Raw genomic sequence first — 16257 nt, forward strand, 5'->3', positions numbered from 1 at the left:
GAGGTCGGTGATTTGACAGTGCCTAACAGGAGGCCTGCCTGGATCTTTATTGAGTGACACTATTGTAAACACATTTACTTTTACACCCAAAACACAGCTGATTAACAAGGCAGCCAAAAAAACCCTAAAGCAAGAAAAAAAACCACACAAAATGCAGCTCAACTGCTCTTGTAAACTGTACAATGCACTAGTTTCGCTGCATGACACACAACGGTACAGGAAAAAAATGAGTGAGCGAAATCGTTACTTCCAGTTATGTAAACGGTGACACCTACTGCTTCTTACTCGGAAGAATAGCAGCTCTACTGATACGTGAGAATGAGAAGAGGCACAAACGCAGCATCGAATTTTCCATCATCTTTACGCACCCCCTGAAACAATGCTACACTGATAAATAGTCATAAATAACTATAATTTACTATAAAAATAACAAGCCATCCACGTCCATCAGAAATACTTCAGGAGGCCACAACGGGAGCTGCATGCAGGCCAAACTCCGGCCGTAGCCATGCCAAGCCTGGGAGATTTGCATCAGGTTTTAAAATGGGGCTGGAATACCAGGAGTGGGGGAGGAATCGCTTGTGCGTCGCAAGTCCCAGGCAGTGCCTTGGTTGGGGTGGGGACACAATCTCAGCCTTGCATGTAATCGCTCCAGCACTGCCCCCTCTGGCATGTGATTCCTGTCGAAGATTGTTGACAAACAGCGGAAGCCTTCAGGCTGCATGCCTCGTGACTGGATCCCAACAGCCCCGACCGTATAAGGTTCCTCTGAAATGATACCCCTCTGGACAGGCCTCAGGGCACCTCCGCAAAGTTCGGTACAGCGATTTCCCTCAGTCTGGAAGCATTAATCACTTTAGGAATGTGTAGGTTTAAGTGAGCTATTCGAAAATACACAACATGGCTATAAAAATAACTACTAAAAAAGTAGTTCAAACCTCAAAAAGGTTAGCTGTACTAAAACTATTTTAATTACCTTTTATAAGGAATCTTCTCCCTGATTTAAGCTAATGCTAAGCACATGCACAGCCAAATCCATGGTCGATTGTACGAATGCAAACATTTTTTTTTCCTTCATTACAGCTTCTCATTCTGTTTTGTTTTTTTTTTTTTGGTTGCCAACTGCTGATATCTGAATTGAGGGCTCCTCGCTGCAAATTTCACAGAAACAAGGGTAATTTAGCCAAGACACAGAAGCAGACACTGAACGTCAGCCATTTGCAGGTCCAGGTGGTGTCCAGTTTCGTCGGATAGACCATAAAGTGCAGAACACGCCATCTAACGTCATCACAGTAAACAAAACTGATGGGGATAGCGATGGGTGGAAGATAAGTGCCACAGGGCAGCCCACACTCAGTGGGCTGGATCGACGTTTCGGTTGTGTTCGTGGTGGTCATGCAGGTCCACGTGGCGGTGGTGCCGTTGGATATGGATGGCGTTCTCTGGAGCGTCTATGGGCTCGAAGGCGCTGGGGACCAGCGGCATGAACTGGCGGAAGATGCTGACGCTGCCGTGCCAAAAGGTGGGCTGGGGGAGGCGCCCCACGTGGGACCAGGAGCGCGTGGCTGGGTCGTAGGCCTCCACCACGTCTGACAGCTCGAAGGTATTATCGTACCCACCAGAGACAAAGAGACGGCCGCCCAGTGCTGCGACGCTGCCTCCTACATGGACCTTTCAGGAGCAAGGAAGGGCACCATGAATGAGAAACACACTTTGACATTAAGGTTTCTGACATTCTGAAGTTCAAAGGCATGCATGTTAACATGCTGACAGAGCTGTATTTACCTGCGTCATTGGGCTAACCTTGTCCCACTCATTCTTCAATGGGTTGTAGACATCCACCTCAGCAGAGTCATCCCTGGATCACAGAAGCAAAAAAAAATAAGAGTTCCTGCATATCATGCTTGTATCTGATCGCTCTTAGTCTCAGTACTCTCACATAAAATGCAGTCTTCACTGTGGACACTAAAAAAACTATCCTTACCTGATGAAGTAGATGAGGCCACTGAGGGTGACCGTCTTGGGAGCGAAGGACCATGGTGGCAGTTGGCCGCAGTTCACCAGGGCCCATCGGTTGGCATCGGGGTCAAAGCTCTGGATGGCCATGGTGTCCTCTTCGGCCAGGGAGCCAATGGCGTACAGGCGCCCCCTGCAGGCGGTGGTGGAGCAGTTGACCATAGCATGCAGCATCGGCGGCAGAGGCTCCCAGCAGTCCAGCGAGTGGTCGTAGCGCTCCGTGCTGTCTGATGCCACCACGTACAGCTGGCCGCTGAGCACGCACGAGCTGTGGTACTCCCGTGCTTTCAGCATGGGCGACACCTCTGTCCACTCATTCACGCTGGAGTTGTAGCGCCACACGCAGTCATAGAGCCGAGAGCCATCGGAGCCCCCTACCAGGTGGAGGAAACCAGCATAAGTGGGTGAGACATCAAGCACACAGCCTGGTCTAATGGTCAAGACGTTCAGACCTTACTACTTTTCATATGCAGATCACAAAGCAGCATATTTTCACTAATACTTTATTTCAATGAAAAATTCCAGAAGGGATTCGGGATACTATTATATACAAAAAATGTAATGTAAATGAAAATACCTAGTTAGCTTAAACTAATCTAGTTGGCCAAGTAGAAACGTCTGATGACAACACTCTAGTAATCTGATTTTTTTTTTCTTCATAGCTAACTTTTAATCAAATATTCAAAGTTAGTGAAATAGAGTAAGAAATTACTTTTCCTGTGAATACAATATTTAAAAGCAGTTTATACTCTGAACTGCACAAGCAATCGTTTCACGTACCATTGGTTAATGTACGTCACACTTTCCAAACATGCATGTATTGTACATGTATGGAGAATGGGATCAAGAAATGCAAAAAGATGATCAGAAAACCAATGGTAAATTGTTTGCATTCAAATTAACTAACCTGAAATGTGTGAAAATTACTCCATCACATAGTGAATATTGTTTCAGTTATAAACAATATTAATTTCCCTTCCAAAGCTCAGAATTTTCCATATGAATTGAGGATTATTCAAGAACCAGTCATCAAGAACTACTTGTCAAAAGGGCATGGAGTGAGTGGGACAGAGGGGGGAGCAGTCCATTGCAGGATGCACACACATACACACTATGGTCAATTTAGACCCCAATTCACCTAACTTACATAGAGCTAGTCTTATGGACTGCAGAAAGTAACCAAATATACTTAACAAATATGCAATCCATACACACGTTGGACGACCAGGATTCAAACCCCCCAACTGTGCATAAACAGTTCTAAAAGCAGTATCTAGTGTGCCTTTGATTTTCCAAGAACACATCCACCGTTTTTAAAGACAGACAAAAACAATGCCTTAAAAAAGGTTCCTGTACACCATGTTGGCATGTACCGTTACAAAAAAAGCCCTTTCCCAGGCATAAGCTCTGTTAGAACCTGTGGCCCTGGCCAGTGGGGCACTTGAGCAATGGGCTGTTCCCTGTGCAGCACAGCAACCAGGACATGTCTGGATTCAGTCCACCACAGAACAGGTGTTATTTTTATGTTCTATGGGTGTTGGTCATGTTATCCACACCCTGCAAAGCCTCACTGGGGATGGAGTGGCAGCTTTTCCTTTTGTAACAGGACCAGATCCATCCACCCTGTCCTTAGTGCCCCCTCTGTGACAAAATAACTCTGTCCTGAATTTCGAGCAGAGGTCACAGTAGGAAACGCCAGCTAAGGAAGGTAATTCACACTTACAATACGCTGGTGGTTGATACCAAAACATTCAAAGCATTTTACATTTTACTTACTTGGCAGACGCTTGTATCCAAAGCGACATACATTTTTGAGAAATACGGGGTCAGATAGCCCTCAGTTCCTCCAGAGACTAAGCGCCTTGCTCAAGGGCCCAACAGTTACATCACGCTACCCACCATGGGATTCAAAACAATGACAGTCCGATCACAGGCACAGCATCCAAACCCACTGAGCCACACATCGCCCCCACTTTTCTTCACACACGTACACGCTATGTTTGTGAATGTGACAAACGTTAAATATCTTTGGGCAACCCCTAAAGCAGCCCACAGCCCAAGCTACGACTTCTCTGCACATGAGCGGTGGTACACCCTAAGACAGAGCTGCCCCCTAAACAAGGGCCACATGAGAAGGCAGCGGCACTCCGATGACAGCAAGACTATAGCAGTGTTGGCAGGACGCCGTGTCCCACAGATTCTCTTCCCCCCGCCTTGTGCTAAGCTTATTTATACCCATTCACCGCCCAGCCATTCGTAACACGTGGGCCTGGAGAGGCTCAAGGCTTTTGGATTTGGAAAACAACAAGATCTCAACCCAATGCCGCTCAACCCCCACCTGCCTCCCCCCAAGCAACATTTGACATTTAAGCTCCATTGCTCAACCGCTGGTGTTCAAGCCCAGAGAGATCCTTAAAGACACAGGCATCGAACAAACAATGATTCTGCAGGATGGCCACAATACATTGTTAATGATCTTTTATTGTGTTTTAGGTTCCTTGAGCCATTCAATTATGAGGATAAGTGTGGTGCAAAGCTGTCACCTTCCCTGTTCACCTACCTGTGACGTACATGTCGTTTCCGAGAGCAGCGATACTGTATCCGCCCCCAAGATGATCTGGGAACTCGGCCAAGTAGCGCCACTGGCCCGTCTGGGGGTTGTAGCAGTCCACCGTGACCAGCTCGTCGCAGTCCTGGTCGCAGCCCCCGACCACCACCAGGATCTCCGCCAGGCCGGTGGAGGGCCGCGGCCGCATCCGGTGGCACGGCTGGTCGTGCCGGTCGTACTCACTGGACTGGAGGGCACGGGCCTCGCTGACAAGCCGCAGGCACTGGGGCGAGAGGTAAACCAATGGGTCGCTCTCAACATGGGCCAGGAGGAAGAAGCGCCGCACAAAGGGCAGCCGGACCTGCTGTAGGAGCTCAGGCCAGTAATGGAGGCGCCTCTGAAGGTCGGCCTTGACCCAGCGCACGGCCAGCTGGTAGACTGTCTCCTCCTTGTCTACGCACAGCCCGTCATCTGAGACGAACTCCAACAGCCGCTTCCAGGGCAGCTTCTCAAAGTCCTTACCCTTCGCCAGCTCTACGATATTCCTCAGCACAAAGCGACGGGCACTCGCTGCCAGGTCCCGGCATGCGTAGGCCTCCGCAAAGTCCTGGATCTCCAGGCAGTTGGAGACATCCAGGCGCTGCTCCAGGAAGGCGCAACAGGCTTCCTTGACGGAGGGGAACTGGAAGAGGTCGGCAGCTTTGAGGAGCAAGTCCACGTTGTCCTGTGTGACCGTCACGCTGCCCGTGTAGCAGAAGTCCACCAGTAGGCCCAGGAGCTCGCCGGACACCTCATGGAGAACCACGCGATCCATGGCGCTCTCGCGCAGCGTGCCTGCAAACATGGCACGGAAGTAGGTGCTGGCTGCTGCCAGAACCGTACGGTGGCAGGGGAACTCGCGGCCCTCGGCGCACAGGGTAACATCAAAGAACTTGCGCTCGGCACGCAGCTCATGGATGCCCCGCAGCAGGTTGAAGGCGTGCGAGGTGTCGAAGAAGGGCAGCGTGGATGGCTGCGTCTGAACGGAGGGCTTCTCCATCTCGGTGACACTTGCAGGGCTCACGAGATGATGACCATCTGGGGGCAGAGGTCAGGGATCAACATACAGTACACGACAGAAATACATGACAGAATTACAGAGACTTTATGTAAATCAGCACCAAAACAGTATTTTTTTTCATACTGATCTTTCAAGGAACATCCAATTACACTTCATCCATTACTTCATTACCACAAAGTGCTTAAATGTAATCGCTAAAAAGTCACCATGGAACATCAAAGAGACAAGATGTGTACCACGAGAATAGGCATGATTCTTGACATCTCAGAAGAAAATTATGATTATCAGATTCCTGCAGTAAGTTTCCAGTGAATGAAAAACAAGTTCCTTTTTAAATCAAGGCCAGACGATATTACCTGTATAACCTTTTGTGAGATAAAGACAGACAAAAACCAGCACTGAGAAGACCGTATGTTCTGGAAGTTGCAAGGCAATGGTCGGTGGTGAATATGAGCAGTTGTGTTTAAGAAAGGGAGCCTGCCTGTGCTCAGCTCTATAAATACTCTGGAAGTGTCCATTTGCGGGGGGGGGGGATGGGGGAATCTACACCTCATGCCCTCCTGACTCACACAGCACAGATTTCATCGACTTGCCCACCCCCATCCTCATGAATCAGCCCCTAAAGAACATGAGCTGAGATCCAACCGCCTTCACAATATTTCCCTGAGTGGCAGGCCCCTGATATACATTTACACCAGAGACGCATACCAGATTCAATGGTTCTTTCAAATTAAATTTGTCAACAACAGTGTTCTGGTAGTCTATAAAATGGTAATCCCTTCCCAATAACCATTGATACCATTACTTAAAGGAGCACAGACAGTAACATGTTATAAGTTAAAATTTCACATCATTTCGTCATTAAGTCTCCCACCAACGCCAGTATCTGACTTTTCCCCTAACAACAACCAACTCTTCATGCACTTTTTTTCATCACCTTAACAAAACCTTGAATCAGGAGGGTGGGGCCAAGAAGAGCAAGCACCGATGTGTGTGCAGAGGGCCCCAAGTGGCATAGTTGTTACGGCACATAAGGGCTGCCCCTGTTTGATGAGATATCGTTAGCATGGCCAGGTTAGGCGTGTGACCTCCCAGCATTCACCGGTAGCTAAACACTGCAGTGACTAATACTTCAAAGCATATTGCCGACACCTGTCTTGACTGAAATCCTGCAGCAGGACCGCACTGACAATTAGCACGGTCTTCACTAGAACCAAATATGCTAAGACTGCAGTCCTTAAATAAAAACAGAGCTTTCCTGCATGGGGGGGGCATGGAAGGTTACTCAATTTGCTGCCAAGTTCATGTAGTCCACTAAATAATTTCTCCCCTAACTGAAGAACTACACAAACACATTTAAGAACTAGTGTTTCACCATCTATAATCTTGCTAGTTCCAAGGGATACTATTTCATTTACTTCAGAATATAAGATACTTGTTAATCTTGTCTGTGGGTTACCTTTTTTGGACACATCAATCTAGAACCCTCAAATCATCTCAGACTTGACTATGTACATCAACCTGGTCCCATTCACACCTGTAAACTCCACTATTTGTGAAACCCAGCTAGAGGAACAGCAGCTCATATCACAGGCCTTCGGCAGCTAGAATTCAGCAGACCAAACCCACATTCCACACCAAGCCGCAAAGATAGAGCTGTTTCAGGACTCCCGAAGAGGACTGTCAAGGATCTCTGCCAAGAAAACCATCTCATAAAAGGCAATTTTAAAGGAGAAAAACCTTTTAGGGCTTTTAGAGGTTATATTACGTCACAGAGTAAATGAATAATGACGTCTCTGTGCTTATATTGGACTGTAACGATACATTGCCCTAAGCCTGTCAACCCACAGGTGGCAAGGAAGGCGTCAGACTCTGCTTCCAAGCCAAGACTGTTCCTGAAAGAGAAAGCTCAGTAAGCTCTCATTATCATAAAAGCTAATGATAGCCTGGGGCGGGGCCAGTTTTAAGCTGCATATTATCTGCCCTACCGAGAACAAGCATTCACATAAATCTGATCCTTGTGCTAATGGTTGCTCATATTTAGACTAAAATAATTCCCAGTTTATCCTGATATGTTCAGGCAGTAGAGCTTTGCAAATGAGAAAACCCGCTGGTTAAGGATGCATGGCTAATAGTTGAAAGATACCCCAGACAGACAATCCTGCTGTACCTAGGAGAGGGGACCTAAGCCGCCGTTCAGTCTATGGACATCCGGCTGTATGGCAAAGTGCAGAGTTAATCTAATCTGCACATGCTTCTGTTAAGAAACCAAAACAGCATAACATTTCTTATTTTACAATCTGAAGTTCACAAAGTTTGAGGAGGTTTGAGGTCTTTATATACACATTGCTTCAAATACTCTGAAAAACATTCCTGCTGTCAATGAGCCTTAAGGACATTGATGAGTTCCTATGGCTCTTTGATGTGCCAACATCTCATCCAAGCGATCTTCTTACAGGCCAGGCCATATCCTTCATACTATAAGTCCACAATTTCTCATTCATGGGATTGAAACCAAACCACTTTAAAGCTGCCTCCCCATATCTTGTTTAAATACTGCTTTTTCCCACAAGCAAGAACAATAAAGTCTACCACAGACTATAATGACAGTAGTTTCACTATTAGATTCCATAGTGCTGACTGTAATAGTGCTGAACAAAATCAACAAACTAGAATTTAAAAAGAAATGCAAGAGCCATTAGAAAATGTGGAAACCCAACTTTAAAAACACATAGAATGACAAATAAATCATTCTCTGTAGCTCATCCACACTAAACAACCACAGCCTTCGCATTTAAAATACCAGACATGTTTACCGACCCAATCCAAGAATAGATGGTTGAAACTGATAGCCCCAGCAAAGGGATAGAGAAGGGGGTCTCTATGTGGAGACTGGATGACCAGCATAGGAGATACACTGTCACACCACACCCCTCCCTCTTGTGAACCAACCCCCCCCCCATCAGGAATGAATGTCTCCTACTCACACTGCTTGACATTGCCCCACTTGGTGAACCAATGTGCTATAGATAGGAAAGCCTTATTCATCAGCCTGCTGGGAGTCACCTCTGTGACACACAAGTTGGGGGTCAAGGTATGTGTTTCTGCGTGGTGGGTGGGGGTGGAGGAATCAGTTTAGATCACAGCACCCAAAGCAAAACATGACTCATTTTACGGTTTTACACAGTTCAAGTGGGAAGTTACACACCAATGATTCCATCACCGTCTGTAAGCAGGAGATACACAGAAATAGATGTACTCTGTGCAGGGATCCCAGGGATACAGGGATTTCAGCACCGTGGTAAATGATTCTAAGCCACTTTCCTCTATCTCACATGGGGTTGTTTCATGGCACTGACAGACCCAAATCTCAAGGGGCAAGCATGAAATTGTGGCATAAATACAGAAAGGCCAGAGAATAACATGAATGCACTGAAAAGAGAAGACGGCACTCTACTGCACAGGCCTGCAGGGTGTGATCAAAATAAAACCGCAGTTCAAAAAAATAAATAAAAATAAAAAAAAAAACTGCAAAAGAAGCAAGCATGAGAAGGGTTGACAAAATCTCTCAGCTGTTACATTCCTCTCATTCACTCAGTCCCCGTGTTTCCATGAAATTACTGTACCATATTGCCACTTTCCATGATTTCACTGAGAGATGATTAAGAAATGAAAAAAGGTTAAGTCACAGTAAAAAAAAAAAAAAAAAACAATGGCCGTTTCAGAAGCAAACACTTCAGGGCCACAGTACCAGAACATAACATGAAATAATTATTCTGGCAGGAAAGCATGAAAAACTCCATTATCGTTAATATAGTAGAGGCTAGATCAAACCGAAAATCAGCTACGCAATACACACTAAGGCAAGATATGTGCCACAGCATCAGGCAAATTAGCCTAAATCATAAACGGGGTAGATTTTTGTAGAAAATTTACTCATTTGGCTATGAAATGCAGTTTCTGGAAAAAAGGTGCGAGTAAAAATTACAAGGGACGAGAATTAAATCAAGTTCAACCTAAAATGTGTATATCTGGAAAACAAGCTTACATAACCACAGTGAATCTAAATCAGACCATTAACTCACCATTTACAATACATCAAAACAACTCTGTACACACACACACACACACAAACCTGGATCTCATGCACCATACATTAAGCTCAATTTCACTTCTGCCCAGGTTAATCACAATCAATTTGAACCTAATGAAAACACAGCAACAGAATTGATGATCTTACAGAACCACCACCTATGTTATGGGGACCAAGTAATTAAGAGAAATTAATGGCACCCTGTGAAAACCAGCTGCTAGGGAAGATAGAAATCCGAGTGCAGAATTCCTGGGGAGCCTGAAATTCAATGTATTAGGAAGGCAACATTCCGCTGTTTCCAGAAGCCACTCATCTCTGTGTTCAAGTATAACGGCCATTCTTTAACTCCACTTATGGAGAAACAAAGTCTACAGCTGCCACCAAGCTCTTCACTCACCAAGCAGCTTGAATGAAGTTACCCTATTACACAGGCAGAGCGTGTGAGAATTCTCATGCACACACACACATTCTGAAAGCAGCCTGGGATACAAATTCTGATGCCTCTGCCACTGGCAGAGAAATTCAGTCACAGTTTTTATAATTATTTGACTGTTATATTTTGTACACTTTGCAGAACAACATAATGGCACAGCACAATCTGTGAGATAGACAGTAACAAAGCTAACATTTGTTAGCTGATCAAGCTAACAATATAATTAATCAACAGTGCCTAATTATGGATAGTCTTACAGAACTCATTTGACTCAGTCTATGCAGATACTGGAGTACACAGACAGTAAATTTCTAATACAGCCATTATGAACTTAAAACAGCATTACCCACATCACAAGCACAAAATGAGGATTAATACTTTGATACACATCTACACTTATTTTACATACATTTAACCAAAGAGAATATTTTAAAATGCAATTTAAACTTTACTGTATTTATACTACAGTCATGCACATTAACGACCATTTCTATGGTATAAAGAATTAAACAATTTCCTTTGGGTTAATAATAGCTTCCAGATTTTGATATAACAGCAATTCTGTTAGAATATACCGCTCACCTGACTGCTGACCGAAACCCAACATCTAAGGTGGAGAACCATGTTTCTTGGATCATTTATCGTTAAAATTAACTGACCATTGATAGAACATAAGAGTTAGATACCCACACTGTGTGTCGTTTACTTACAATTAGGATTCATGCAAGGCAGAAACCCATTCCAAGCTTGGGGTCTTCTTGGAAACTCCCCTGGGCGAATTTCTGGTTTATTAAGAAGAATTATTAATAGCTGTAGTGAATAAGTATGAGTTCAGTGCTGCAGGCAGTCTCCATCTGTAAATGTAAGTTACCGTGCTAAATGAATGCTCGCATAATTACTGTGCCGTATCACCGCTGGTTAGACTTGCATGGGAACATTTCTTTAAAAATGAAAGAACATAGTATCCTTTGTCCAGTAGTAAAAAATTCAGCTCGATCGATTTTTTTATGTTACTGGGCAATTTAATTAGGCCTCGAAATATTTTGACAACCCCCGCCCCCCATCCAGTTAACGCACGGCTCCGGACTGGATGACAAATATTGTAAACCCTGTCAAACGCAGTTCCCTTCCCTCTTCTTAAACAAAACCGGCAGAAACAAACGTGATACAGGTTAAACATTTCAGGTCGCGGAAGGAGAAAAAACAAACTTGAAACGCGCTTATAGAACCCAGAATAGGAGTAGACATCGTGTCCATGTCGGACAAGCAGGCTGCTCCACACACAATAACAGTGTCTCTGAGGTAAAAGCAGAGAACCAGAGAGCGGAGTGTCTTTCTCACTTACCCAAATTAAAGTGCCGTTTACCGCTTACTGGTCCACCGCCATGGCATTCTGCGTTTGTATTCGGGCTCCTCTCATATAGGAATAAAGTTTACCGCGGAGCTACGGTCTAACCTTCCTACTTCTCTTCGAGCCGCGAAGGCTTGTCTGAGGCCGGACTTGCGCCCCCCTCCCCGGCGGCGGCGCCGCTCACCATTGGGCGGCACGGCGGCCGCTGCGTGCGCGCTCCCATACGCGCGGGGTGGCGGAGGCTCGGTCTCGTGGCGGGGAAGCGGTCGGCGGTCCTTCACCATCCGGTGTCCGATCGCTGTTTGCTGAGAAACGTAAAAGCCGAGGGGTGATCGCTAGAATGTTTCTTTTTATTTTTTAAAGAAATGTAATGTTTCTCGATTAAAATAAAACATATAAATAGTAGACAATTCTGTTCAAGTTAACCGATCCTTATGTCGCAGTATAAGTTTTTGTTTCTTGGGTTTGCGTATTACAGTGAAAGTCTTCATTTACTTGTTTATTTTTATTACACATTGAAAACAATCCTCTTCTCTGCACCGCCATTAAAACATCCGAGTGTGTTTGTATCGTGTCGCCCCCTGGTGTTGTTGCAAATAAGTATATTAAATGTAAAATTGAACTTTTGCTCAATTTTTGGTAAACGTGCTTGAACCACATCTTTGGTATTGTTAAAATAAATTGGTTTCACTTTTCTGAACTTGCTATATATGTAACTTTATGTATCAGTGTATCAAGTTTGGAGTTACATTATATTATATTTGCATGAATTTTTGCAAGTGGGCATTCGTTGATCAAGCCCCGCATAAGGTAGGCTACTGCTTCAAAGATATTGGTCTTGAGATTATCATCTTTAATTTCCATGAAAGCTATAAATCATCTTGCGATCTTTCATCTTTGGACATTCATCTGCAGTATCTTCTAGCAAAACACAGACCTACCACGAACATAGTTCGCTTGTGTCGGTACAGCTGCAGTCCTACAAACGTAAAATGGAAATGACAAGGCGCTGGTCCGTGAATAAGTTTCACGCTATTTAATAAAACTACTAAGCGTGAAGTTCCCCGCAGGCACAGTCTGTTTCCCCATGAGTTCGGGATGTAACAAAACTCGTCTACATCTTAACATGACACAAAGAGATCAGACTAATATCATGCAGATGCTTTTTCTCTTTACGTTCAGCATCGTTCGTTATACACATTAAATGTCTATAACGCTGTGGATGTAATTGGTAATGATAAGGCTTTGCTGTCTTGTTGTGGATCAATCAACACAAATTCATTTAATAAGTCCCTAGGAAAATGTTATCATTTTCAATCACAAATTAAAGAGAACTTCAAGGTTTCATTTTTTTAAGCCCCTTTAATATCTTAAACCTTTTGTCTACAGTATGATATCACTCATTTTTGTATATGTGCCTAGTGTACCAATCAGAAAGTACTAATAACAAAAATAAAAATCGAATAAATTTTGAAGAAAGCAAAGAGACAGGCAATTCTAGGTGCTTGCTTCTTTCATATGATATGGCAAAATTTTCCGAACTGTAAGAAACTGTAATGAATCCTGGGGGGGAAAGTATTTATTGTTTAAATCTGAGGCTCAGAAATCGTGTCAAGTGCATCCAGAACCTCCACGCAGGAAACCAGGGCGAAGTACTGTACTTCAGTTCCCATTATGTTCTCCTTGGACTGGTCTTTTTTTCCAGAAAAACTGTTAATTATCAGCTGCGTGGCATTGTAATTGTGTCTTTGCTGTGAGGTAAAAATGAACTCTTTTAATATATGTAAATTCCATATCAGTCATCATTACTAATTAATTGTTGAAACAAGTTTTTAAAACGTCACTACTTAATGAAGTGCAGTGCTCATTTGGTATACAGTTCATAAGTTTAGCATAAATTAGCATAAATGAATTTCTGTTGGCCACAGTCTAATGTATTTCTTGTAGAAGAGCTGTGTGTATGTTTTTTGTATTTAGTCATAACTAAACTTAAGACAATTTGCATGTGTAAATCAAAACTGGTACTGTATAGTGTGTCCTTTGGATCAGGAGAATTGAACCGCCCATAAACTGCCTGGAAGTGTCTTACCCCCGGAGGAAATGGGCCAGTCGTCTCTTCAGTCGAGGCTGCAGACTTCTTCACCCTCCTGGAAGCACGTCTGGCCCTGCTCTAGAGCTACTCCTCGGAAGCACTCTGTGTAGCCCAACAGGCTGGTGAAAGGTTAGCGGTCTTCACTTCTGCAGTGCCGCCATAGCTCATCTCCACCTCTCCAGCACCTCCACCGCCCATCTCCACCTCTGTGGTACCACCGGATTCCGTCTCCACCTCTGAAGCACCTCCAGAGCCCATCTCCACCTCTGTGGTGCCACCAGAACCCGTCTCCGCCTCTGATGCACCTCCACAGCCCATCTCCACCTCTGCAGCACCTCCACAGCCCATCTCCACCTCTGCAGTGCCACCAGAACCCGTCTCCGCCTCTGATGCACCTCCACAGCCCTTCTCTGCTTCTATAGCACCTCCGGAGCCCATCTCCACCTCAGCGGTGCCACCGGATCCCATCTCTGTGTGTCATGGTCAGCCCTGACCTGGATTCCCTAGTGACCGGACCGGGCCCTGGATCCTCCACTGCCTGACTGAGACTGGTCCTGTTGGGAGCCCCCTTGTCTCGCCAGGATGCTCCTCACCTGTAGTTTCACCGAAGTGCTCTTTTCTTCACCTGTTACTGTTTCCTCAGCATCATCCTCACCAGGGTGCTTCTCTCCTGCAGTCCCACCTGCAGTCCCACTGGGCACCTTCTGTTGTCTCGCCAGTTGTCTAGTCCGCCTCTCCTCCTCCTGCCTCATTGTCGCCTCCCGGGGGCCCCGGCTGCACCTAGCTCACCTAAGAGCCCATTGGTGTTCCTCGCACCTAAAGGACTTAGAGCTCCTGCCTCGTCTCCTGCCATCCCATCCCTTCCTCATCTCCTGCTCTAGACTCGGCGGCGCCCTCCTAGCCTGCTCCAGCTTTGTTGGCACTTTCTGCTCAAGCAACAAGGTAGGTGCCTCCCTTTTCGGGCCTACAAGAGGTTACCAGGTCCCAACATCCTGGCCTCTTTGTCTGTGCTGGCTCCCAAATCCCCGGTCCCTACCTGGCCAGTTCCCAACTCCCCGGTTGCTACCAGGCTAGTTTGGAAGGACTTGGGGTATATCCTTGTGCTAGTCTTCCCAGATCTCCACCTGACCCTAGGCCTCTCCACCTGTTGTTGTCTGTTCTCCCATTTGGATCCCTCACTGTCCTGTTCTGTTTTTCCCATTACTGTTTGTGTTCTGCTTAATAAAGCCCCTCTCTGTTTACCTTACGGCAGTCCTTGAGTCTTTCCTTTTTGTGTCATGACAACTGAAGGTCAACTTTTGCACATCCTGCATATTAAGTAGAAAGTTTGACTAATTCAAGCCACCAGGAAACACATGACTCTGCTGTCATTCCTCAGCTATATAATGTATATAATGAGATCATGGCCACCTTTACACAAGCTCATATTCTGGAATGTCACTTGTAAAAACCCAAATCTCATGGGTGTTCAAGAAGAAAACATTATGCCACTGTTAGTAAGGTGGACTCAAAGATGACACTGTTCACAGGTCTAAATAAATGCTCACCTGTGGCTTATTTGTAATACTAGACAGACATGGGTTTTGAGCTTTTCCTGAACTTTCTCAGCGAATCACTCGAGACTTGTGTGCATTTTGATTGGTGGTCAAAATCCCAGCCCAACTAATTAATAGCAAATTCAACCTCATTACTTCTCCTCCTTCTCCACCTTCTCCTCAGGCTCCCAGAATGCAAATATTTGTTTTGCTCTAGATTCCACCATGGTGTAATTATGTAATCCCCTCAGTGAAATATTTTATTATAGAAATATTGCATTACATTATAGATGCCATTCGGCCTGTCAGAATTTCCATAATTCTCCTCTCTGTAAAATTCCTTAATTTAAAATATTAATGTTGCCGTATTTGAAGGTGTCTGTCAGTTACAGATAATGTCCTCATTCCCATGTGTTATTTGAATGCTGCTGTTCTCTCCTCCACAAGATGATTTTATTTTTCTTTCAACTCATAAATTGTTAAATTTGCAGGTGATTATGTGCCAGCCTTCACTGGCCTTTACGCGATATCCCCCTCGAGCCCACAGGCAGGTGCTGAGAAGTCGGATTGCCTAAATTCTAATGCCGCTGACTCAAAACCTATGACACTCTGTGCCTTTAAGTAATGCAATTATATGGATGTGTTCACCAAAAACTCTGGGGACTCTGAATGTGTCAAACATCATGTGTCTAGGAAAGGAGCAATTTTCAGTGCACCTAGGAGTCTGGCCCCAGAACTCCAATTTTGCATTATCATTTGTGTGTGACTTTGAGTGTGTATGTGTGTGTGTGTGTGTGTGTGTGTGTATATATATATATGCACTTTGTTTCTATGAGAATGTTTGAATGAATAATCTAATGTATTGTTTGTGGCTGATTAGTAAGATAGACTAATACATTTCAGAGTACAGCGAGAGAATATAACTATGAAATAATTATTTTAGGTATTACAGAAAATTTTCGGTTGAGACTTTCATTGTGGTCCTTTTATTATGGTCTATCTCATACTGATCCAAGTTTAAGGTTTTCTGGAAGGTGACAGAAATCCCTAAGAAAAACACATTTGCTGGATTACCAAGCTAAAACATAATTCTGAAATTTTCTGCTGAATCAGTTGCCATTTTAAATGT

At 44.7% G+C, this 16257-nt stretch overlaps 1 protein-coding gene across 3 annotated transcripts; it reads right to left on the bottom strand.

Annotated features, from left to right (window-relative positions):
- Positions 1 to 3: 3 nt before the first annotated feature.
- klhl21 (kelch-like family member 21) lies at positions 4 to 11682 on the bottom strand. 3 transcript variants are annotated; one of them, XM_049016250.1, is made up of 6 exons: positions 11496 to 11682; positions 10861 to 10932; positions 4577 to 5641; positions 1985 to 2390; positions 1786 to 1858; positions 4 to 1671 (listed from the first exon to the last, which is right to left on the bottom strand). In XM_049016250.1, exons 2-6 carry the CDS (start codon positions 10871 to 10873, stop codon positions 1354 to 1356), a joined length of 1875 nt encoding a protein of 624 aa, XP_048872207.1. In that variant the 5' UTR covers positions 10874 to 10932; positions 11496 to 11682; the 3' UTR covers positions 4 to 1353. The 3 variants fall into 3 exon arrangements, with proteins under 3 accessions (XP_048872207.1, XP_048872209.1, XP_048872208.1); XM_049016252.1 differs by lacking the exon at positions 10861 to 10932; XM_049016251.1 differs by lacking the exons at positions 10861 to 10932; positions 11496 to 11682 and adding an exon at positions 5981 to 8547.
- Between the last annotated feature and the right edge of the window lie 4575 nt (positions 11683 to 16257).

This window comes from Brienomyrus brachyistius, chromosome 6 (genome assembly GCF_023856365.1).
Source record: "Brienomyrus brachyistius isolate T26 chromosome 6, BBRACH_0.4, whole genome shotgun sequence".
NCBI lineage: Eukaryota > Metazoa > Chordata > Actinopteri > Osteoglossiformes > Mormyridae > Brienomyrus > Brienomyrus brachyistius.

What these genes read in the sequence shown, in the direction of transcription:
- klhl21 (XM_049016250.1), bottom strand. An exon ending in AAACGACATGTACGTCACAG is followed by an intron (nt 2,391 to 4,576) that starts GTAGGTGAACAG and finishes TCCACCTGGTAG; the next exon opens with GGGGCTCCGATGGCTCTCGG. An exon ending in GGCCTCATCTACTTCATCAG is followed by an intron (nt 1,859 to 1,984) that starts GTAAGGATAGTT and finishes TCTGTGATCCAG; the next exon opens with GGATGACTCTGCTGAGGTGG.